Below are 25,152 nucleotides of genomic sequence, written 5' to 3'. Positions count from 1 at the left end.
GTTTTATACTGAATCTAACGAGCTTCTGAAAATTGACTCCTTTGCTAATAAAGATTGGCTTTTTCAAAGATTAAGGCCAAATGTCCATTCTCGTGGATATCCAATAGATGGGAGACACGGGCATAATTTTCTATGGGGCAGGGGGGGGGGGTTACTGACCCTCCAAGACCTTGGTTTCCTCCCCCTTTCAGACTCAAGTTTTCTCCACCAGCTGAAATTTAGTTTCTTCCAAAATCTAGTCAAAACTAAGATAAACCTGCATAATTCAAGCATCAACAGAAACAGATCAGTTTTTTTAGTACATATTTACCTTTATAGAACTATTAAATAAAAAAAACAAGTTTTTTTTAACTGAAAGTAAGGAACGACGTTAAAACTTAAAACGAACAGAAATTAATCCGTATACAAAAGGGGCTGTCCCATCCTCAACGGCTCGCTCTTTACGCTAAAGTTTTTTATTGTTAAAAAAAAAAGAGTGGTGAGAAAGTCAAACTTTAGCGTAAAGAACGAGGCGTTGAGGAGGAGACAGCCCCTTTCATGTACGGAATAATTTCCGTTTGTTTCAAGTTTTAACGTCGTTCCTTACTTTCAGTTAAAAAAATTTGTTTTTTTTATTTAATTTTTGAACGTTTTTGAATTGATGCAGGTTTTGATTTTGGCTCACCGTACATGAATAATTAAAACAAAATTTGTATATAAATTTTACTTTTATTTGGTTAAACGGCTTTCAAGAAACTTGTTTAATTTTATTTACGAACGTTTTTATTAGTAATAAATATACGTGATCAGGTGACTTTGGGAAAAAATGAGCGTGGGAGGGGGCCTAGTTGCCCTCCTTTTTTTGGTCACTTAAAAATGGCAATAGAACTTTTAATTTCCGATCCAATGGGTCCTCCCACGATATTCTAGGACCACTGGGTCGATACAATCACCCCTGGGAAAAAAGAACAAACAAAAAAAAAACAAAAAAAAACAAATGAACACGCATCCGTGATCTTTCTTCTGGCAAAAAATGCAAAATTCCACATTTTTGTAGATAGAAGTTTGAAACCTCTACAGTAGGGTTCTCTGATACGCTGAATATGATGGTGTGATTTTCATCAAGGTTCTATAACTTTTAGGGGGTCTTTCCCCCTTTTTTCAAAAATCAGCTAAATATTCTCAGGTGCGTAACTTTTGATGGGATGGACTAAACTTCATGAAAGTTATATATTTGAAATAAGCATTGAAATCTGATTCTTTCGATGTATCTATTGGTATCAAAAATCCGTTTTCCAGAGTTTCGGTTACCATTGAGCCGGGTCGCTCCTTACTTGCAGTTCGTTACCACGAACTGTTTGATAAAGTACCTTTATAGTACTTTTAGAATACTTAATAGTACCTTTATGGTAACAAATGGCTCATTTTCTTAGCCTTTACTGTCATTTTCACTTGATTTGGAAAAATTGGCTCCAACTTTGTCCCCCCCCCACCCACACCGTTTTGAGGCAACTACGGAAACGATGGGAGGCAAAAGAGGAGGATTGTTTAAGAGACAAGACATAAAACCCACGAGTTTTTCTTTTTCTGTCACAAGAGGGGGGAGATTTCTCAGCTTCTTGGGGATACAGGTCATAAGTGACCTGAAACATGGGTAAAGTAAAAGACTAAGAAACAGGCTAAACTACGTTGAACATGATTTTTTTTAATTCGTTTTTAAATATAAACCTACTGTGAAGTATATTTAAGATTTTTGGGTTAAAAGTAAAACCCTGATAGTCAAGTCAAAAGTAAGCCTCAGAAACCCCAAGAATAAAACTTCATAGTCGGTAATCTTTTTTAAGTTTATGATTCAAGACAGCATTATGATTTTTTTTTTTTTTGTCATCTAGTTAAACCTAGGGCCTCAGGAGTTTACGTGTGTCCTTTCAGGAGGTTACGTATGCCCATATTTTACGAAAATACTAAACGTCTTGGCCTTTCAGTCTTTAGAAAACACTCTGTACTGACGATACATTGTCAAAAAGAGATCACCCTTTCCTGAACACTGTTGCAAATAACTGATAGCCCCTTTTCCGAAAATTGGAAAGGTAGAAGGCCTTGAATTTCTATAAAATATGTGCACGTGTAGTTGCAGCTCCCTGACTGTTAAGGAAAATCCTTTAAACTTTGGCTTTGTTATAATTAAATGACAGTGAATTGTCTTTTGCAATTTTTTGTAGTCTTTTGCAAATACTGATTGAAAAGACTGATTTGCAATTCTGAAAAATATTTGTAGCCTACATCTATTTCCTGATGTAAGTTTGTCGTTGGACTGCAATTTATCCCCCCCCCCCCCCGATCTCAGTAAAAAAAAAAATTATTTTTCGTTTTGTTAATTTTTTTTCCCCATATTTATTATCAAGAGACTGTGTGGTCCTTAAATCAATACTTATTTCTGGTAGCTGAAAATGACCCATAGAGATGGACTCAGTCCTTTAGAGGTGAATTGGGACTATACAATTTATGGGGTGAGGGATACCTAATCCACCCTCGTCCGATCCGTTAAGTACATGCTAGTGTCTTTTTGGGGAAGGAGGCTACAGGGTGGTAAAAAATAAAATATGGATACAAAGGTATACAACATATACAACATACAACAAATATATTTTGTTGCATAACACCAGCTCACTTTTGACAATTATTCAATCTGCCCTCCTCCCAGTAAAAAAATTGACAGTATTTTCCTTCATATTTTATCTCGTTTAATAGTCGAATATTGATGACTTTTTAGTCCGATGATTTGTTTAAAATCCTTGTCTTCACAGCTTTTGTCAATTTATGATTTATTTTCGAATAACACCTTACGGTACAAAACATCTATTGAATATTTTGAATTGACTGAGCTCGACTTTTTCGGTCTACTGCTACTAGCTACTACAGAGACATCTACTGAAACTTGGTGCTGGTTGACTCTGTAGACCAGTTTCTTACGGTATTATGTCAGGTCACACGATGCTCACGCCAGTGGATACAGAAGTCCAGATCTATAAGTGATGTGCTTCATTTGATTTTAATGTTACACTTATACCACAGAAGCAAAATATTTAAACGGCAAGAAATTATTCTGTAAATATTTATTAAATTAATTGTAAATAATTTGTTAAATACTAATTTTATTTTATTATGATTAAAATTATAAATTAATTTTTAAATACTAATTGTAAGTATCAATACTAATTCCTTCCTTAATCTTACTTTGTAATACTGCTTCTGCCAGATTAATCTTAAAGGCAGGAAAACCGTTTTTTTTCCAACCTTCCATCAATTCTAATTTCAAAAATTTTTGCCTTTAATCTTTACTCTGATTGGTCAATTACAAATTTCCTACTTGAAACTTCAACATTGTTGAACTTGATGAACTTCGAGCAGACAAATAGTTGGTACTGTATTAATTTCAATTTTATCCATTAGAGGAACTGAGTGATCGGGCCATTTAAGGGACTTTGGCTAAGGAATAGGAAATTTCCACCTCAATTTATTAATGTATTTCTTCCAACTTAAGAAACATATCCCTTTTTAGTGAATTTGGCAAGATGAGGCAATAATTTGTTTTATACGTTTAACCTCCACTCGGACTCCCCTACCTATTCGTAAATAGTATACCATTGTCGCTTTCTTTACTATAATACAATAAAGACATCTTTAAAGTTTTTCATTTCTACTTATATAAAACCTGTACCACACTCATTTTCATTAAAATTTTTGATGAAGGAATGGAATAAAAAATTAAAGGTTTTTGGCAGGAACTCGTCGGAATTTGGTACTACTCCTAAGCCCCCCTAAGCCCCCCTACGCTCCTCTTCACCAGAGTTAATTTTCAGCGTGTATATCTTGATGTTTATCCTTCCCCTCTTTAAAATCTGAGGATTTCTGTATGATTTTGTTTTTTATTCTGGTGGTTTATCTGGAATATTTACTCATGAAATGTTCTTAGATATTCGAAAAATTTTTCTAAGAAAAATTAATAACCTGAAAGTTATTTTTGAGAGTAAAAAAATTTACTGCAGCCTTTGATCAGATTATTAGAATGTGGGACTTGATGTCCAAAAGTATTGTGTTAGAACAACAACCTTAGATTAAGTATAGAATAAACTTGGAACTTAAATAATGGAATCACGCTTAAAATAAATGGGAAAAACATGTTTTAATTTCAAATCTACGCACAAAATTAAACCAAAATAATTTTTTGGGGAAAGAACCTACTGTGCGAAAGAATTACCTTTTGAACGGCTTACAGATTGGGTTTTCTGTCTACATTGAGTTGACTTTTTAACACTACCAAAGCAGACTCTGAAAAATTTAGACACATCCTTCGTGCTTATCATCACCATAATTTTATTTTCCTTTCTTGTGTAGATTTATCAGTGTAAGGTCATTTTTTGCACTGTTACGTCCAACTTATGTTTCTCTTATCTTTTTTAGATCCTTACGTAAAAATATACTTACTTTATAATGGTCAACGCGTAGCCAAGAAAAAAACTCACGTTAAGAAAAGAACCCTCAACCCTGTATTTAATGAGTCTTTCGTTTTCGACATCCCGCCTGATGCTCAAGGACTCGAGAACATAAGTCTAGAGTTCCTTGTCCTCGACTGGGACCGTGTAACCAAAAATGAGGTATGTAGTCCATATAATTTTTATCTTGACTAAAAACGTGTAAAAGCAGGGAAACAAATGAAAAATACCAACCAAGAAAACAGAATAAACATGGCAACCAAGAGAGAATTAACGTAAAAAAAGAGCCCTCAACCCTGTATTCAAAGAATATCTCGTTTTTACATCACTCTTTTGATCATCAATGGGTCGAGAAGGGAAGCCGAAAATTCGCTTCATTGATTGGGACCAGGTATTCAAGAATGAGGTAGGTAAGCCCGTCCCAAGTTCTTTCTAATTTGGCTAAAAATATTAATGAATACGGCAAAAACTGAACAACTTTTAGCCATGAAAATAAAACTCAAAGTCGCACCGTAGCCAAGAAAGAACTTACGGAAAAATAAAGCCCTCAACCCTGTGCTCAATGGATCTTCCCTTTTTGACATCTTATGTGATGCTCAAGGAATCGAGAACACAAATCTGGAATTGCTTGTGCTTGATTTAGACTGGGTAAGTAAAACTGAGATATGTAACGCGTCCCATTTACTTCCTATTTTGGCTAAAAATATAAATAGGTGTGGCTAAAAATGGCAACGCTTTAGCCAAGAGAATAAAACTCAAGGTAGTAGACAAGAAAGAACTCAGGCCAATAAAAGAACCGTCAACCATGTGCTCAATCAATGTTCTGATTTGACATCCTACCTGATGTTCAAGGATTTAAGAACAAAAATCTAGAATTCCTTATTGCTGGGTAACAAAAAATGAGGTATGGTGTACAGGGTGTTAACATTCTTCCTTGGAAAAATGTAGCTGAATGTGGTTTAAAAGGAACAATCTCTAGCACAATCAAAACAATCAATAATGGAATATAATATAACATAGTGGGAAAGAAAGAAATCACGGAAAAAACAACCAAACCCTGTGTTATGTGGCGTTATTTCATCAAAAACCTGGGGGGGGGGGAGTTGGAGCCAATTGTCCCAAATCAAGTAAAAATGACAATGAAAACTAAAAAATGAGCCATATATTACCATAAAGGTAAAGATATACTAAAGAAAACAGACCCATTTCTGTGGATGCTTCAATTATGAAGGCTTATCATAGTTTTGAAAAGTTTTCTGGAGAAACTAAATATCAGTATGGGGAGGGAGCAAACTGTGATTTGGAAGGGGTTGAACAGATGTCTGGGAGGGGTAATTTCCGCCTCTGCAACATAGCAAATTATGCCCCTCCCGGAAAATACTCCCCTGGAAAATAACCTCCCGCGGAAAATACTCCCCGTGGAAAGTACTCCCCCGGTAAATACCTCCCCCCCCTCGTGGAAAATAAGGCCTTCCAAGTTTGAGAATTTTATGTCTGGAAGGGGTAGTTTCCGCCTCTGCAACATAGCAAATTATGCCCTCACCTGTGTTCAATAGATCTTAAACGTTCAACCCCCACTTGAGGCTCAAGGACTTGAGAATACAAGTCTAAAGTTCCTAGTCGTAGATTGGGAATGGGGAACGAAACTGTAGCCTGTACAACCGAATTACCCGAAATGCAGTTGTATTTTCTTCTTCTTGTTTATAACTGAATCTCGGTGGCCGGCGTTTACCCCCCCCCCAAGCGATTACCGCCCCCCGTCAATTACCCCCCCCCCCAGAAAATACCTCCCCCCGGAAAATACCCCCCCCCAAAAAAAAATACCCCCACGGAAAATACCCCCCCCCCTGCGGAAAATATCCCCCTCCCGGAAAATACTCACCTGGAAAATACCCCCCCCCGTGGAAAATACTCCCCGTGGAAAATACTCCCTCGGTAAATACACCCCCTCCCCCCACCCCCCGTGGAAAATACGGCTTTCCAAATTTGAGAATTTTATGTCTGGGAGGGGTAGATTCCGCCTCTACAACATAGCAAATTATGCCCCTGTCTATGTTGAATAGATATTAAACGTTCAACCCCCACCGGAGGCTTTAGAACTTGAGAATACAGGTCTACAGTTCCTAGTCGTAGATTGGGAATGCGGAACGAAACTTCAGCCTGTACACTTTCTACCTTAGCAAAAAAGTGGCTGAAACTAAAAGACGAACTAAAATGAAATAACCTGACTGACTGGTAAGGGCAAAAACTTTAAACCTCGTCAGAATACCTCCTGTGTACAAAAAAATAACAGTAATTTTCCTCCTTTTAAATACATTCCTTAGAAACTTATAATGCTTTCAAATATAGCCTAAATAGACTTAATGCGTTATAATAACAAAAATAAACAAGTTACATCACATCAATGTCGGATGTGATCATCAGTCCTTCATCACTCCAATCATCATCACATCAGTTCTTAAAATGAGGGATTATCCCCTTTCAAAAAATGCTGTGCAACAGATGGCACGATTTTTTTTCACCTGTTTGTGCATTGCAAGTGTTTTGAAATGAACGTCCACTAATCAAAATGCTACAGCTGTGAATACATATTCATCGCAACAAAAAGCCGCCTGACGCCAACAATAGGCAATCACGTCGCAGTTTCTTGGCTATAGAAACTTCAATGGTTGCCAATCCATGCAGCTAGTTAGCCTCTACTGTTGTATAGTCCTATGCAAGCCTCTATCCTGTGGCGTACACCCCCCCTGAAATGTTTGTCCAACTCGTAAAAACGTGATAAAATGAATTTTTACGCGTTTTAAATTATTTTTGTACCCCCCTCTCGAAAACAAATCCTTTTGTAACCCCCCCCTTGAAAAAAACTAGATGGTTTTATGATTTTGTTTTCTTATGCCATTGCTGGTGTCATTTATAGCCATGAAAAATTAACCGAAATGCAGATGTGTTTTCTTCTTCTTGTTTATAACTGAATCTCGGTGGCTGGCGTTTACTCCCCCCCCCAACAACTACCCCCTCCCCGGCAATTATCCCCCCTGGAAAATACCCCCCCCCCCAGAAAATACCACCCGCGGAAAATAACCGCCCGAAAAATACCCCCGCGGAAACTACCCCCCCCCCCGGAAAATATCCTCCTCCCAGAAAAGACTCCCCTGGAAAATAGCCCCCCGCAGAAAATACTCCCCGCGGAAAATACTCCCCCGGTAAATACCCCCCCCCCCCCGTGGAAAAAAAGGTTTTCCAAATTTGAGAAATTTATTTGAGTTTTATTTTTTTAATTTCCGTAGGGGGAAGGAATTTTGGTACTTGTGTTTTATGCGCCACTCACTCAAGTTTACGCTGCATAAAATTCGAGGACACACCAGTTTTTTCGTTAATTTCTTCGTCACTTTAGAAATAAATTTGGGCTATAGATTTGCACATTAGGGAGGGGGGAGTATAACGGGTCTGCATGCAAATTGTGTTTGGTACAATTATTCTGCATATTAGATAGATAAATAAATAAGTGTTTTTTAAAGCCAAATATACGGCCATGAACACAGTAAAATAACATAAATGAAAGGCACAAAAAACACAAACTTTGATCAGCGATCATCATAAAACACTTAAATGAAACACTTCATTAACCTAATAATAGTACTTAATACTTGGAAAAACGGTCACTGAAAAAAAACCATTTAACACTTGGAATAACCAATTAAATGAAACATTACATTTACTTTATACTGGGATTTTTTTTTCTTTTTCTTTTTTTTTTAGTTAACTATATTTCCTGATACCACACTATTTTTCTATAATTTCTTAGTGGCTATATATCTAGAAATAATTATTTTCTGACTTAAAACTGTCTACATACTTTACCCCGGTAAATAGCCCCCCCCCCCGTGGAAAAGAAGGCGTTCCAAATTTGACAATTTTATTTGATTTTTTTTTATTTCCGTAGGGGAAAGGAGTTTAGTGACAGAATATATGGGAAATATATAATTTAGGCTATATATTTGCATATAAGGGGGGGGTTAAAGTATTTGGATAGTTTGAAGTCAGAAAACAATTCTTACTTCATAATATGCAGAATAATTGTACCTACTTTACCCCCCCCCCTAATGTGCAGATATATAGTCCAAATTTGTTTCTAAAGTAACGAAGAAAACAGTTTGTTCTCGAGTATTCCACATCGTAATCTTGAGTCAGTGACGTATAACACACAAGTATCGGATTTTTTCATGGAGAGAGAACTTTAACGTAAAGAGCGAGGTCTTGAGGAGGACCTTTCATATATTTAATAATTTCAGTAGTTTTAAGGTTTGATGTTGCTCCTCACTTTCATTTGAAGAACTTGTTTGTTTTATTTTATTTAATTACTTACAGATAGTATTTGTTAATGGGAAACATAAGTTTTTTAAAAAAAAGTAAAAAGCCTCATTAAACGAAAAATGAGCAGAAATAAAGTCAAATAATCTGTAAAGTAGAAACTATGGAGTATAACAGAAAAAAAATTAAAAGGATATAAAATATTTTTTCTATGAAAAAGACTATGTCAATAAAAAATTAACGGAAATTAATATAAACAACTTTTTCCACAAAACAAGTTTGTCAAAGTTTGTCAAAGAATGGTAAACAGCCTCGTTAAGCCAAAAATTAGTATAAATAAATTCAAATAATTTTCCAAGCGTAATACTGCCACAAATCACCATAAATAAATGAATTGAACCTAAAACGAACAGAAATTACAATAAATAACCTATTCAAATTCAAAATAACAACAATTAGCACGCGTAGGGCTGACAACCCCTACACCTTCTCAAGGCCAGAATATAATTTGCACCTTACTGAAAACAAAACACATTTTAAATCTTTTCATGTTTTTGACTTTAACATATAAAGAAGTATTAAGTCTATAAGGAATAGATATCAGAATATGTATTTCAAACTGACAATACACGGTGTTTTTTTTTAAAGTAAAGTGCAAATTATTTTCTGCTCTGAAGAAGACATGGGTATTGTCAGGCATACTCCTTTTAATTTTCGCTGGTTTTGAGTTTGGCTAGGCTATCTATTGTAATTTCTGTTAGTTTTGGGTTTAATTTATTTGTTGTTTTTTGTGGTAGTTTTACACTTGGAAGATAAGAAAGACAAACTCGTAGAATTTGACAACGCTTTCGTCCGTAAAAGCTTAAACAATTTAGAATTTTTTGGTTCACAAAGCCAACTATCCTTTCAAAGAATACCCAAATCTTCTTAAAGTTTTAGGTGCCATATATTTTAGCTTAGTTTTGATGATTATTCTCCTATATTTTTTTCTTCTTCATTTTTTTTTTATCTGGAGCCCGCCACTGCCAAAAATCGCAGAGGCTCATATGGAAATGTTTTCGACACAAAAGGATTTGTTTTTTTTTACAAGTTTTTAAGATACTTTTGTTGTGTAAATTTCTCTTTTTCCCGTTTCTTAGCACTTTTCAACTAAAAAAAAAACAAATAAAAGTTTCAAATTTAGAAACACTATTTTCCACAGAAGGGGAGTGTATTTTCTAAGGAGGGGGTATTTTCTGGGGGGGTTAATTTCCGTGAAGGGTATTTTTCGTGAGGGGGACATTTTCCGGGGGGATTTCCACGTTGGGGTATTTTCCAAGGGTTAAACACACACACACACCCTCCATTCACTATATTCATTTATGGGATTTTACTGTGTTAATGGCCGTATATTTGGCTTTAAAATACACTTATTTATCTTATTTAATATGCAGAATAATTGTACCAAACACATTTTGCATGCAGACCCACTATACTGTACCCCCCTCTAATGTGCTAATTTATAGCCCAAACTTATTTCTAAAGTAACGAAGAAGCTAACAAAAAAAACGGTGTATTCTCGAATTTTACACAGCTTAAACTTGAGTGAGTGGCGCATAATACACAAGTACCAAAATTCATTCCCCCTACGGAAACTAAAAAAAATAAAACTCAAATAAAATTCTCTAATTTGGAAAGCCTTATTTTCCGCGGAGGGGTATTTTTTGGAGGGGGGCGATTTTCCACGGGGGGGGGGAGCTATTTTCCGAGGACGTATTTTCCGGTTTTTTTTTCGCGGGGGTTATTTTCCGGGGCGTAATCCCGGGGAGGAAGGGGTAAACGCCTAGAACCCTGAATCTCATCTTCACTTTGCGTTCGTACATTATAGATACCCATCACTCAAGAACTATTTAACTAAGCTATCCTGACATGAATATTGCATTCATTAATAGTAATCGCGTGTTAGCAAGTAGAATAATTGGCCATATATTTTGCAATTCTATTCTGGTGAGTCTCTAGTCCCTTGCGAAAAATCAATTTTCGAGCAAAAAACCGTATCTATCATTTCTATTCAGTTTCAACACGAAACGTCTTTTCAGCTTATAATTAATATTTTAGAATAATGGAAACATACGATGGGTGTTTTTTTTTAACTTGTAATGATTATGGAAAAGTTACAGTATATTAACAAAAGAGAAACAATTGTTTTTGGTTATTTTTCAAAAATCAGAAAGTGCGAACCCATTTGAATAACCGTTAGTAACCATTCGCTTATTATAGTAGGTCATATTTGCGTAGGTTACCCAGTGAAACAAAAGCAGTCTTATTCATCAGAGGCAAAGCTATAGCGTTGCCTGTAGTAAAGGTACTACAGAAATGATCCCGTGAATTATAAGCCTTAACATACAAAGGATCGCAAAAACGGTCTGTTGCTAAAGTGTTAAAATTGTCAGAATATCGTGGCTTGGGTCGCAAGACGGACATGGTCACTTTAAGTCAGTTCTTTAATCTTTTTTAATTTAGATGAATAAAAATGTAACTAATCGGAGCACAGAATGGGGAAATGTATACACACACGTATATCCCGTATTTAAATTATTGTCACGCATAAAAATGTTCTGATATACACATTTTGATGTGATACACATCGTGTAATTGCATCTCATATGTCTGTATTTTTAATTTGATTATATAAGAGAAAAATTGTTACATTCACTGTAACATGTGCTACAATGCTGCACATGATGAAACAGGGCTAAAGTAGCACTATCGTGATACTGATGGCAACCTTGGGCGCAATCCGCGACACACGAAAAATGTTTTTGGACTGTAGCACCAATAATCGATGTGTAGCACGCAAATTTGGGCAATTGTAGCACTTTAGAATCTGACCATGGCACCAACCCTGCCTTTGGTATTTTGCCAACAAATTTCGTGATTTTAGAGGTAATTCAGTAGCATTATTGAAATAAAACTTATTTACTTTTCAACGAAGTGGCTATTCAATAAGGATCTCAAAATTAAACATTGGAAATCTAGTATGAAATTAAATATCCCTTAAAATTTATTCGTTTATTCACTAATAATTTGTTCATTGTTAGCTTATTAGTTAAACAGTGATTAAAATTATCCGCAGGAAATATTATTTCCATGTTCTCCTGGCTATTATTCTTTTTCCCAGTTGCTTGTCTACGTGGCTTCTATAGAAACAATGTAATTTCAGTGTTTTTTTTTTGTTTTTGTTTTTTTTAACAGGAATTAAATTCCCTGGTGAAAGCCCTGTATGTCAATGGAAAGCTAAGCACGATCTAGGATACTCAAGTAATTTAAGTGATTTTTAATAAATGTTGAATTCCCAACCTAAGCCATGAGTTTCCATGAGGGATATAGCCAAGGCAAGGAAGAACTTCGTGGTCACTGGCCCACCCAAAAATTCTTAAATTTCTGAGCATGACTTTTACAAATTATCAATTTTTTATCATTGTCCCCTCTACTATGAAAAAATACCCACGTACGTCCAAAAAATCCTACACAAGCCCGTTTTTCTCAATCACGGACCTTGACTATGCTGATGATGTGGCCACACTGAGTCTGGAGCAGATACCTCTGCTATGACTCGGCACCTGGAACGGATGGCACCCCTGTGACTTTAAATGGTAGTCAAACCGAGGACGTGCAGTAGTTCAAATACCTTAGCTCAATGATAAACGCAATTGGGGAATCCTCAGAGGAGATTCGGAGTCGCATATCCTCAGCAGGGAACGTCTTTCTGCATATGAAAAAGTTCTGTCGAGAAAGGAAGTAGCCTACTCACTCATTGTACTCACTCAAAAGTGGGTACAGTGTTTGTTTTCTCATGCCACGGTGTCAAATAAAGTAGCCTATAAGTAAAAAAAAAACAAGAAAAATGCACATACAGAGAACTTAGATTTCAAAGCCGAATGAAATAACTTCCAGAAATCATGTACACCATTTTGTGCGTGCCAGGTGTGAGAAAAGTGTGCCTACACAAGCAAGTCCACAAAAACTGTGTCTCCACAATCCATTCCGCCTTCCATGGAAAGCAAAATGTGTTTTAATATGCTCATGGAATTTATTGAGTTTAACGCGATACTGGACAGGAATCGAATACTCCACCCAAAAAATCCAAAATTTCTTTAGGATTTTTACGTGCCTGGTTTCGACAGACAGCGGAGCATGCTCAATTATTGTCAAGGAATTTAACGTAATTTTGAACAGGAACCCTCTTGAACAGCACCCTCGATTCTGAAAAGAAATCGAATGCCCTACTAAAGCTATAGATCTCCATGGAAAGTAGAGCGTGCTCTAGCAATTCCTAAGAATTCAAGTACTGTTCAAACATTTAATAGAAATTCTGTAGGAAATACGAACCAACCAATCACTTTATCTTCCTCGTCTGTTCTTTACAGTTCAATCCTCCATGCTGCTTAGAAAAATTGCATGAAGGACTATTTCGGTCAGCGAAATGTATCCAGCCTTCGAAAAAGAAGGCCGGATAAATTTAAAAATAATAATGAAAAACAGACAAAATATGGAAAAAGAAAATACGGAAAAAATTATAAACCTCAAGATTTTTAAGGTGCGGATCAGTAGACCATGGACCCATTGACAGCTTTATACGGGCCTGGAACACCCCCCCCCCTACCCACACCATGAAATACTGGGGTTGAAATGTGCTTTCCGGAAAACTGGAATAAGATTTACTTTGCGTGGATAAATCATAAACGGTCAGTGTTTCCCACTTCTTCCGGTTTTGGGGAATTTCTGATCCATCTCCTGCCAAAAAAAGCAGATCCTGAGACTACTGGAAATCTACAGAAACCCCCTGAATCCCCAGAGGATATTGCTTTGTGGCTATTGTTTGTTTTTCATGTGGTAGTTTTGTGTAGTTTCTTATGGATTTTTTTTCTGGAGCAAAAGGACACAGTTACGAACGGTATAATTTGTATCATTTGGCATATTTATGAACCTTGTCAACTCATCTGTGGTTGCATTGATTTCCTGCTATGACCTTTCCTGCTTGATTTCCTGCAATAACCTTTCCAGCACCCTCGAGCTTTATGTTTATCTTCAAGCATCCTTTTGTCCGCCCAAGAAGATGGGTGATTGCTTCGATCTAATTTGAGAGTAAAATGTATCCAGACATATCACATTACTTCACATATTTTTTTTTATTCAGGTTATTTCATTTACTTTACTTTACTTTACTTATTTTCATTTACTTTCTTTTACATTACTTTTTTTTTATTTCATTAAAGTGTACTGTTTTATTATCAATTTTGATTATACTAGTTATTACGTTGTGCCGCTTTGACTGCTCTATGTTGATACTAATTAGTCATCTTCAGGGATATAGCTTTACAGATATGCAACTTGAACAAACGTCACTTCCCTTTATATTTCCTCCACCAAAATCTCATCACAAAATTCATTTTTAATGTAACAATGAAACTTAATCATTTGCCAATTAAAAACATGATTTCATCCTTTTGTCTAATCCGTCTAAATAACAGACATGGAAACTGTAAGCTAGTTGCTTCTCTCAATCACAATCAGACCAATCACTTAAATTTAACTTTTCCTGTAGTTGTAAAAGTGGTAGACCAAAAGTAGTACATGATGCTAAGTACATGATGCTGTGGAAAGCTAATCTTTTCCACAAGCCTTGTGTTCAGAAATGTTTTTTCAATCATAAACCCAAGAGTTACATCAATTCATTTACAATCCTGTAATGGTTTTGTCCTAGTTTTTGTATTTGTTTCCAGGGCAAAGTTCTAACTAAAAGGTTTTAATCATATTGGAAATTAGTTGAGTTCGGTCAACGAAATTGACCCTATCCTAGTGCAATAAAACCTTTAAAATAGACTTGATTAGACTTCTGAAATTATTCCAAAAAAGTTTATTTTGATAAAACAATAGTCAAAGTTCTCAGAAAATGTGTTCATAACAGACATTTTATCACCTTAGCAAAAACACACAAGGACAACTTGGAAAATATCTCAAATGTTTGACTAACTTACTCGCTCAAAGATAAACATTCAAAATACATAACAAATTTATTTGCCATTTAACACTCTTTCCAATATAATGACGGCTAATGTTTTCCTACTGCACCAACCATCGCCTCCCTCCTAAGACCTGGACGTAGCCTTAAGATAACGGACCTTTTTAGAAAACAAGGGAGTGATAATCCTGAAAATACTTCCCAGCACCTCCATCTCAAAATATTCACCTAAGTTTAGACGTGGCAGAAGAAATTGGCAAGTTGATCAGCCGCACGGAAACTAGTAATTACACAGACGACAGATATAAAAATCTAAAATTTGAGACTGAAGAAAAGCGATTTGTCCAGTTGCGATTTTTACAAAAAGTCTATCGTCCGCATACAGAAAAGATTCAGTTTTGACTATAACAACTATGAGGTGATTAGCGTTATTGAACCCCAAAATTAGTATTGACAATGAGTGACGAGAAAATCCAGAGTGATGATGCTATAGCAACAATGAGCGCCGTGGATTACCCGAATTTATTACCCGAAGTGGATTACCCGAAGTTAACAAGTTCTGAAGAATTCTTGTCGTGACTACTAAAGGAAGTAAAGAAAGACACAAAGAATTGTTTGGCAACAATAAATTTGGGTTCCACGATTTAGACAAAACTTGGATTAAAACAAACTAGAGTGACCGCAAACACACTGGATGTTGACCAGCCCCTCGTAAAGAGGGTAAATTGAGTAAAAGCATGTGCAAGCACTGCTGAGTCATAGTTTGATCAGAATGGAATATGTACATAAAACACCATGTGATACAGACAGGTCAGCCGCATTTGTTTTTGCCGTTTATCTCGTGGCTCATCTCCTTCGCATATAGGCTTAATTTTTTATTTTTCAGAGCAAAATGTTTAAGCAGTTTTTTCTCCTCTCTAGCCTGTGGTTTTCCTATCTCGGCAACAGATAAAGACAATTACCACCTATATTATGAAAATTATTTAGTGTTGTCTGTTGTGAGTTAGTTTTTGTGCTGTCCAAACTCAAAGTTATAAATATTATTGTAATTATCAGGGCCATTGCCAGGTAGTTTTTATGGGGGAAGGGTTGAGGAGTTAATTTTCAATAAACTGGTGGGATAGTAATGAATTAAGGAGCTCAAAACATATTAATAAATTGAACTATCGTAATTAAAATGACAATATTAAACAGATCTGAAGACAAACGAGGCGGAAATACAAAGGGATTCTTTTTCCGAGTTAAATTTTTATTTTCTTTCTTTTTACCGGGATAGGCTTTTGTCTCCTAACCTCTCTCTGACTGTGCCCGTGGTAATTTCTAAATACTATCGGCTGGTAACACCACTTCGTTTTTTCCACGAGGCACTAGATGGCAGTATATTTTCGTTGAAATGAAATAGCCATAAGGTCTGTGTCTTGCTATTTGTCTATTACCACATGTAAAATATTAATTGCCACTTGTATTTTTGACTTTTCAGGTTATTGGAAGGCTCGAGCTTGGGGGATCAAATGCAAGCGGAAGTGCTTTACAACATTGGAATGAGGTATTAAATGCCCCAAGACGACAAATCGCTGAATGGCATAAATTAAGAGATTAAATTTTTTCTTGTTTTAGTCACGCAAATCTTTCAGAAAAGTGATAAATGTAGCACTAGAAAAACACATTAGAGGGCGATTGTCAATATATGACAAATAAATCGTAGTATTCAAATGAAGTATCCAACTCCAAAGGCGACAAATAGCAGAATGGCATAAATAAAGCTTTTTTTTTTAGTCAAAAATTTTGTTCAGTAGAGGAATAGAAGTAGCGCAAGAAAAACATATAAGAAAATGGTTTCCAACATATGACAAATGAATTAACAATATTGAAATAAAGCTTGAAACACCCTGCAATAACAAAAAATATGCCATAAATTCGGATAGCGTTCTTTTTTTCATTTTCATCAATATTTCAGCGAAGAAATAAATTTAGAGCTAGGGACAATAAAGTAGATATTAGAAAAAAGAGTGTCAAGCTATGACAAGAAAACTTAAATAATTCAAAATAAAAATAATAATTATCATAGGGTAGATTACTCGCTTCATGAATAATCAGGATTTGATATTTGAGATGATTCCTGGAAACTTTATTCAATTTTCTCAACTCCCCTCTTTAAAATATTACCGAATATGTCTTTCATTCCGTTAAAAAAGAGTCAAACAATATCGATAGTTTAAGAAGAACCCAAAAAAAAGAGCTGCTTCCAAAGTTGATCCCATGGCAAGGGTACACTTGAATGAAGGCAGACCTTAACATAGTTAATGTAAGGTATTATAGTGTTAATATGCCCGAATATAGTTCGCCGGCACCAAGAGAAAACGGTCGAACACCAACACTGTATACTTGCATAATCCTAAGCAAGACATTAGAATTATGTTCGGTTGAAAAACATCTTTTATTGTTAGGCTTCAGGAGCACTAATTTACAAAAGTTTAATGCGTGATAATGATTTTTTCTTAATTTTCTTTCTTAAAGGAAATACACAAAAACGGCGTTTTCCAAAATCTATGATTTTGAAACCCCCCTAACCTCCCATCTGGATACATCCTTGGATTATATGATAACTATTTAACATCTTAGAGATCACATCGTGACTATCCTAAATAAAGCACACTTGGAATTTCCCCCTTGAATCCCCAAAGATACCAAAATACCTGAAAACGTATTTTGAAAGATTAAATTAAACTATAAAGAAAAATAATTTGAGTTTATTTTTATGTATTATTCACACTCATGAGGAACAGTGAGAGTAGTTTTTTTTTGGTTTCAAGTAAAGCTAACATTTTCAGCGTACATGACAAACACCCAACGATTACAGTATGAAGCTTTCTTTCGTTTTTATTTCAGCGCCATCTACTCTTCAATATCACCTTTAAATGGAATTCCTGTTCTTAAACAGGAAACTTCACTTATCGCCTGACTACTGGTATCTTGAAAAGTATCTTCTGTACCACCTTTAAATAGAATTCCTGTTCTTAAAGCTTTGTTAATTTTTTTTTTTTTGGCTGAAAAACGATTATACAGGGATAAAGTCTGTTTATTGTGACTTTATATTCTTTCTATTGTGTATTTAATCATCATCGATCTGACTGGTGGTCCTTCAATAGAGACAAATAGAGTTAAACCCCTCATTAGGTACATTAACAGCACTATGCCTAAAGGACTGAAGTTCCCAAGTGTATATTTTAAAGGTCCTTTTTATGCTTCAGAAATGGACCTAATTGGACTTCACACCCTTGATAAGCCGTGTTAAACTCTCTTCTACCCCCCAAACTTAAAACCAAAATATTTTAAATGAGATCATTTGGTCAGAAAGAGATAAAATATCAGAGGAATGAGTCGTTTCTGAAAAGCTAAAGGTATTACAATCCATGGAATATAAATATAATAAATATATAAATATAATATATTTATTGTATTTATTTATTATATAATATTTATTATAATATTTATATATTATAATATTTATATACTTAATATTTATTATATTATATTTATATAAATATATAAATATAATAAATACAATAATTTATATATTATATTTATATTTCATATAAATATGAAAATTTATAAACAATTTATGAAAAAAAAGAAAGTTAGACCCTTTAGGTGCGCAACCATCTTTATATTCATTGGTCAAGGAAGCACCGTGAAAAGTTTATATCGCAAATGGTGTCTAAATACATGCCCAAGTATGGCGGGTATATTCTATCCCCAATAATGTATATTGACCTTCAGACGACGTACGTCGATTATGACCTGATGACCGACAATACGTACTGCCGATCAAAAATACTATTCACAGAACAAACCTACTTTGAATGAGCCGTAGGAACCTCCTTAAATGGGCAGAATATAAATGCTGCTATAAAATAAACGCCCAAGTTTGGCAAATATATTACTGCTATCCATATTATGGAGATAGAAAAAGAATTATGGCCAGGTCCTACAAAATTTTGTATTGAAATTTTATCGTTAACTTGGGGTCACGTTGAATGTATATATTTTGAAGCTATGACCATAATTCCATGAGTTTGACCTGCTGCATGCTCTGATTTTGGAAATCTTGGAAAGATCATCCGTTACTGATATTACTGACAAGGCCTAATTCAGGGGGAGGGGGATCGGTTTTGAACCCCCCCCCACACACACACACAAAAAAAATACGGTCCGGCTCGTATAAACGTAACAAAAATGTATGTTAAAAATTTTTTGTTAAAAAAAAAAAAAAAAAAAAAAAAAAAATTGGTCCAACTCGTATAAACGTAACAAAAATGTATGTAACAAATTTTTGACGCGTCTTTTAAAATTATCCCTTAAAAAAAAAAATGGAGCATTGACTGCTCATATCAGATACTAAAAGACCGTACTGATGCCATAACACTGATCCTTTTGATTAGTAACAGGAGGGCAGCGCAACTTTTCATACAAATTTTTGTGCGGGTCTATATACTGAACCCTCTATTGGTTGCTTAATACAAAAAGGATACTATTATCACTTAAAAGTATTATAATATACACAACTAAAATAAATCAGCAAAATTCTCATCTAGTTTAGAACAGGACATAAACTTCACTCGTGGCAAGATTAGCATTGTTTGTGGACTAGCCCCCTACTCCTTACTTTTACGTTAAAAGAAATTCTTTACTTAGGTATAGAATACGTATCAATAAATTTTCTGATCTAAACTTCTGGCTAACTTCCCCACCCCCTAGGGAATAAATTGATTGTTCTATACTCTATAAATTAGTACGACACTTCCTGGATTAGCGTGACTCCAGGTTAAAGGCAAAATTATAGAGAGTCTCATCTTCATTCTTATGTTTCTATCTTTACGTTCTATCCTCATAGAGAACATTGAAACTTATAAACAAACAAGTTGCACATTTAGATACATAGCCTGAGTATTGAGAAAAGCTATTCACAGACCTGTTCTAGTTCCTGTTCTAGAACCTGTTCTAGTTCTTTACTGTGGCTGTTCATTAAAATGGTTTTTATTTTATTTACTCAACTTCACTTTGATAGCTTAACTAACATGACTTATATCCTTTTTAAAAGGGCTTGGCTGCTCCTGCCTATATACGACTAGCTACTAAGTAAGGTGTTGATTTTGAATTGATATTAACATTTTGATATTTGGAGTTTGACATTGGCATTTTTTATAGTTAAAGGGTATTGGAAACTGTGAGGTGACAGCTGAGTTCGTATAAAACAAACAATACAAACACCATCTTGGGTTACCCAGCACTATCGTGACGCTAATTTTAATGAGGCGATTTATATTCATTTTATTTAACCCCCCCCCCCCCACCCCTTATTTGATTTGATTTATATTGTGCTGAAGACAAAAAAGAGACTTTGCCAAAAAAGAGTACACCACTTCTTTCGATATTACTTGCTTTTCTTTAACTGTGACTTTACTTTTTTTGGATTTTAATTAAAATCACACTTTACTCCATTAAGATTTAACCTAGTCGAAGCTTATTTCGAATTGTATAGTTCAGCTAGGTAACGCTGCGCTGCGAGTGGCACTTATCGTTTTGAGTTGTTGTTACACTCCTATTAAAACGCCTTAAATTCTCGGCAATTCAGTTTCCTATTTTCTTTTACTTATGGCTATATTTCCCGTAGATGGTTTGACTTGGCCTTCTCAAGTAATTGTGTTATATTTTATTGTAGTAAACTTAGTTGTATTATATATTGTTTAAATACACTTAAACTACGGCTTTTCTTGGCTTCTTATTTTATGATAAATTTAGCATTGCCAATTTCTCTGTGCACTTCCTGGCACAAATATTATGCTGCGTTCTTGAGTTTGTACTTTAAGTTACCCAGTAAGAAAAAGCTCCAAAAGAAGAAACTACCAGGATATTTACAGCCAGTGAAAAAAACGGATCTTAAAAAGTCGTTTTACCATTTTATTAAGGTGCTTAAAAGGACCTTAACCATTTTTTAATTAGAAATCAGAAGGTGTCATTTACAAATTTCGTGCTTCCTAGCTTTTTACTAAAGTACAAAGGACATCAAAGTGAAAACATTTTTCGTCGCTTGGACCATTTTTTGGTATAGTCAGGTCTTCAGTGTAGACTTTAGAAGATGTGTTGGTCTCCGTCCTGTACTGATTATGGAACCATTTCTCTTCCTGATGCCAAAATTAATTATTTTATTTGCCACTTTTGCCAGTTGCGCCTGCTATTTTAACCAGTTTGCGTCTTTTTTGCCACTTTTGTAACTAGTTTTGTTTTATATATCAATTTTTAGTTCTAACAAAGTACAAAGGACATCGAAATGAAAACATTTTTTGTCCACTAGACCCATTTTAGGTCTAATCATGCCTAAAAACTCCAATTTGCTAAGATTTTTCTTTTATTACTTTAGCATTGTCAGTGTTGCCATGTTGAAGCATGAAAATTAGTAAGCAAGCCTAATTTTTTTAAATTTGACTCTGCCTTCTGACTGTAAAAATTCAAACATTAAAAATCCAAAGACATTCCAAAAAGATAACTTGATTTCCAAAGACAATCATACCTTCAACGGAAGCTACGCCTTCTTGAGATATTTTGAGCTGTATTTGTTTTTAGCTTAAATTTTGCTGACTGTTCACCTATATTTATTTTATTTGAATTTAGTACCTGCTACTACCAAAAACTGCAAAACTGCATGTGAAACCAAGCAATGGCGAAAGCGTAACTGAATAAAAAATCAAACAATAAATGGAAAATCAAAAAATTCAATCCGAATTCATTTTATTTGATACATTTTTAAAATCCAATCACTTACCATGCTTTTTAAAATCCAATCACTCCAATCACTGGCATCATCTAACATTTGGCTAGGTTACAAACTATTATAATGTAGAAGAGAAAAATCTGAATTAATTTATTTCATTATAAATGGGGCTCAAATAAGTTTCTACCGTATAGTAGATACTTCTGCTTAAAAAGGATTTTACTTTAATTTTAGTGTTTTTTTTACGATTTGGTTTTTTATTTGTTTTAGTAGTAGTTTTTTTTTAAGGTCCTTTTTTATTTTTGCACTTAGGACGGTCGAGCAGAGGTCTCGGCCAAAATATTTGCATTTATGAGACCACACTGGCTCTAAATATCGTCGAGTTTCTTCTTTTCGAGATTTTTCTTATTTTGTCATGCTTAGCCAGTGTGGTCTCAGAAATTCTTCAAGTTTCATAAGTTTGAAAATTTAATAAATACCAAGGATATAAGAGTAGAAACATTTTTATTCCATCCTGTACCCATCTTATGCCTATTCATACCTGAAAACCACAATTTTCCTGAGATTTTTCTTTTATTTATTTAAAAATTATAAACTCTTAAGTGTATTGCCACATTTTCAGCAGTGTTACCACATTACAACATGAAAATAAATAAGCAAAACGAATTTGCTAATTAGGCAACACTCTTCGTCAATGAACTCACACATTAAAATTCTGTCACTTTCCAAAGACAATAACACCTTCAAAGAAAAACTACAAATTCTTAAGCTATTTGGTGCCTTATGTTTCTGGCCTTTTTTTGACAATTTTCATCCACGTTTCTTTTTTTTAAATCTGTCACCCTTTACTACCAAAAACTGCATAACTGCATATGGAGGTTTTTCTCATTAAAAATTGAATTCCTGATTCTTCCTAATGTTAAGATATTGTTTAATTTGTCATTTAACAAATGCAAACAAATATATCTTATTCACTGTCCTTGGTACTTTAATGCGTAGAATCTACTCTGCTAGTAATAATTGTTTTAAAATAACTAATAGTAATAATTAATAAATAAAGCTTTAAACTTACAAATCAAATCCAGGATATTTTAATTCTTGTTACTTTAAATAAATTATTGTAAATTCCTTTTTGTGCACTTTTTGGCATACGCCCAACATTTTGTCACCTTTAAATTAACCTACGTTCAAATTATTTTGTCACGCTAACTCCAATATGTTGTACTTTGAGCTAAAGCAATTGAATTTTTTGTTTCTTTATGACAAAGTATCATCAAATTCTTTAAATTAATTAATTTTTTGTGGACTTCTTGACCTATGCCCAAAATTTTGTCACCTTTAAGTTAACCTACGTCCACATTATTTTATAGCGCTACGTCCAAAATGTTTAACTTTAAATTAAAGCAATCAAAAATTTTGTTTCTTTATCACAGAAAACCTACTATGCTCAATTTGTCTTAGTGTAATGAAAAATAACATCAAATAAATAATGGTTCAAACTTAAGATTTATTCAACTTTATCAAAACTCCAGTGCCCCCTCCTCCTGACAAAAAATAGCCTAAAACTCTCTTGAGCGTTCCCTACCACTTCCTGTCATTTTTTGCTGCATAAAAAGAAAATGCTAGCATAACAAAAAACTGGTTCTATCCAAGATCAAACCAGATGTTTGCTGCGTGTAAAGTGGACGTGGTAACCACTACGCTTTGGAATCACGATACCTAAATAAATTATGATTTATGCGTAAAATTACTCACATCATTTTATTAGTTCAACCTAACTCGTTGACAAAACTGGAGTTTAATAGGAGTTTCAGTACTGGACTTCCTTAATAGAATAGCATACATTTGAGTCACGGAACTGTATTTTCTATAATTTCAATGCACAAAATTGGAGTTCACAGTGGTACCACTCCTTCAACAACTATCCTAAACCCCTCTTGACTTTTTCCTACACACAAAAAAAAAACACTTAATTTTCCCCTTTTCATACGATTTAGCTAGAAAGAAAGCGGATACATTTGATGTCTTTTTTATGCTCTTTCCAAATATAATAATCGCATCTGAAAAAAAAAAAAACCATTTTGAGTCCTTAATAGAGCCCTAATGTAACTTCTTACCTTGTCCGTAGTTTTCAGACTATGATTTAAAGTTAAAAACTTGAGATAGTAAACAATAATAACATCACGTGCCAAATCACAAAAAAAAACTGATTCGAGTATGTGACCCCCCCCCCCTTTCTTGACCTTCACCCGCCAGAGGGTTACATATGGTATAAACAAAACAAGGATTATATAACACAATCATCCTCCCCCATTCCTTGATCTTCTCTAGCCAGAGAAAGTTATATAAGCCACGTTTCAGCCCAATTGGTCTATTTGCTTAGAAAGGCATAGCAAACAAATAGAAAAATAAATGAAGCTCTTTATTTACATTGCACAATTGCCAGTAATCTATATTGTCATCTATATTATGCAAAGCATAGATGGCAATCATAATACTAGAAACATTGCAACTTGGCAAAACAGAATTAAGTAAATACAAGGACCTTTGGTTGGCAAAACCAGTTATTTTGCCATAAAATGGCAGATGATTAATTTTATTCTTTTTTTTAAAGCATAGATGACGATAATATTTTTCAATCAGTTCAATCAATGACTATTTTAGTTATGACTTTTTTTTACAGAAAATGCATAGAAATTCACAGCACTTTATTATTAGCATTAATCACGATTCAATATAGGCATTTGTGTTCCGTATTTTCAAGAAACCAGTTTTCGATATTTTTTAGTTGTCTCAGAAGAAGATCACTGAAACCCATGCCGTTTATTGTTTATTAGAGTTCTTACGGGAATAAACAGCAGAAAAGGTTCTACCTCCTCCTTCCTTATAGAAGGAGGTTTCACCTTTTCGTCCATGCCTATAGATCAAGCCTAAAATCAAGGAACTAAAAAAAAAAATTATAAGTACCATAACTAATAAAAACAACCATTTATTTCTTCTACCAAGATTTTATATACCTCATTTTGAGGGGAAACACAGGTGGTGTTAAAAGCTTTTGATAATTCATATAAGGCCATAACACTTCTGGAACGTTAATTGTATCTGCGTACCGATTCTGAAACGTTTCCAACAAGGCTATAAGCATTCTTGGTACTGCACAGGCTGTACCGTTTACTGTATGACAGAAATAAGTGTCTTCACCACTTTTATACTTAATATTTAAACGTCTGGCTTGAAAGTCTGTGCAGTTTGATGAGCTACTAATTTCACCAAACATATTTCTGCCTGGCATCCAAGCTTCAATGTCAAATTTCCTGTAGGCAGGAGCGCCTAACTCGTGGAGGGGCATGTCAAGTAACTGGCAATGTATTCCGTAGGAGGCTGAAAGCTCTGATTGTATGTCGACAAACTCTTGGAGGAGAGCTTCACTTTGTGATATGTCATTCTTGGTTACACCAAACATTTCTACCTTTGTGAACTGATGGACCCTAAAAATAACAAACAGGTTTTACTTTTAAAATATGTTCTAATAGTAAAACTAGTAATAATTACTTGATATAAGCACTGGCAAACCATGATTTAATATCGAA

At 34.6% G+C, this 25,152-nt stretch overlaps 2 protein-coding genes across 6 annotated transcripts in view; one reads left to right on the top strand and one right to left on the bottom strand.

Moving 5' to 3' along the window:
- Syt4 (Synaptotagmin 4) overlaps positions 1-18,190 on the top strand; it is a 190,187-nt gene extending 171,997 nt beyond the window's left edge. For all 3 annotated transcript variants that reach the window (XM_089094312.1, XM_089094314.1, XM_089094313.1), the window contains exons 9-10: positions 4,444-4,637; positions 16,271-18,190. In XM_089094312.1, the coding sequence (XP_088950438.1) occupies positions 4,444-4,637; positions 16,271-16,390 (314 nt within the window). In that variant the 3' untranslated portion in view covers positions 16,391-18,190. The remainder of the gene's footprint in view (positions 1-4,443; positions 4,638-16,270) is intronic.
- A 5,698-nt stretch (positions 18,191-23,888) lies between these two features.
- Positions 23,889-25,152, bottom strand: part of SerRS-m (Seryl-tRNA synthetase, mitochondrial) — a 52,521-nt gene continuing 51,257 nt past the window's right edge. For all 3 annotated transcript variants that reach the window (XM_089094317.1, XM_089094315.1, XM_089094318.1), the window contains exon 4: positions 23,889-25,050. In XM_089094317.1, the coding sequence (XP_088950443.1) occupies positions 24,561-25,050 (490 nt within the window). In that variant the 3' untranslated portion in view covers positions 23,889-24,560. The remainder of the gene's footprint in view (positions 25,051-25,152) is intronic.

Source organism: Artemia sp. Qi Xiang Cuo, chromosome 9 (genome assembly GCF_049724085.1).
Source record: "Artemia sp. Qi Xiang Cuo chromosome 9, ASM4972408v1, whole genome shotgun sequence".
Lineage (NCBI taxonomy): Eukaryota > Metazoa > Arthropoda > Branchiopoda > Anostraca > Artemiidae > Artemia > Artemia sp. Qi Xiang Cuo.
Note: the sequence above shows the minus strand (reverse complement) of the source record. Positions and strands in the feature narration are given on the sequence as shown.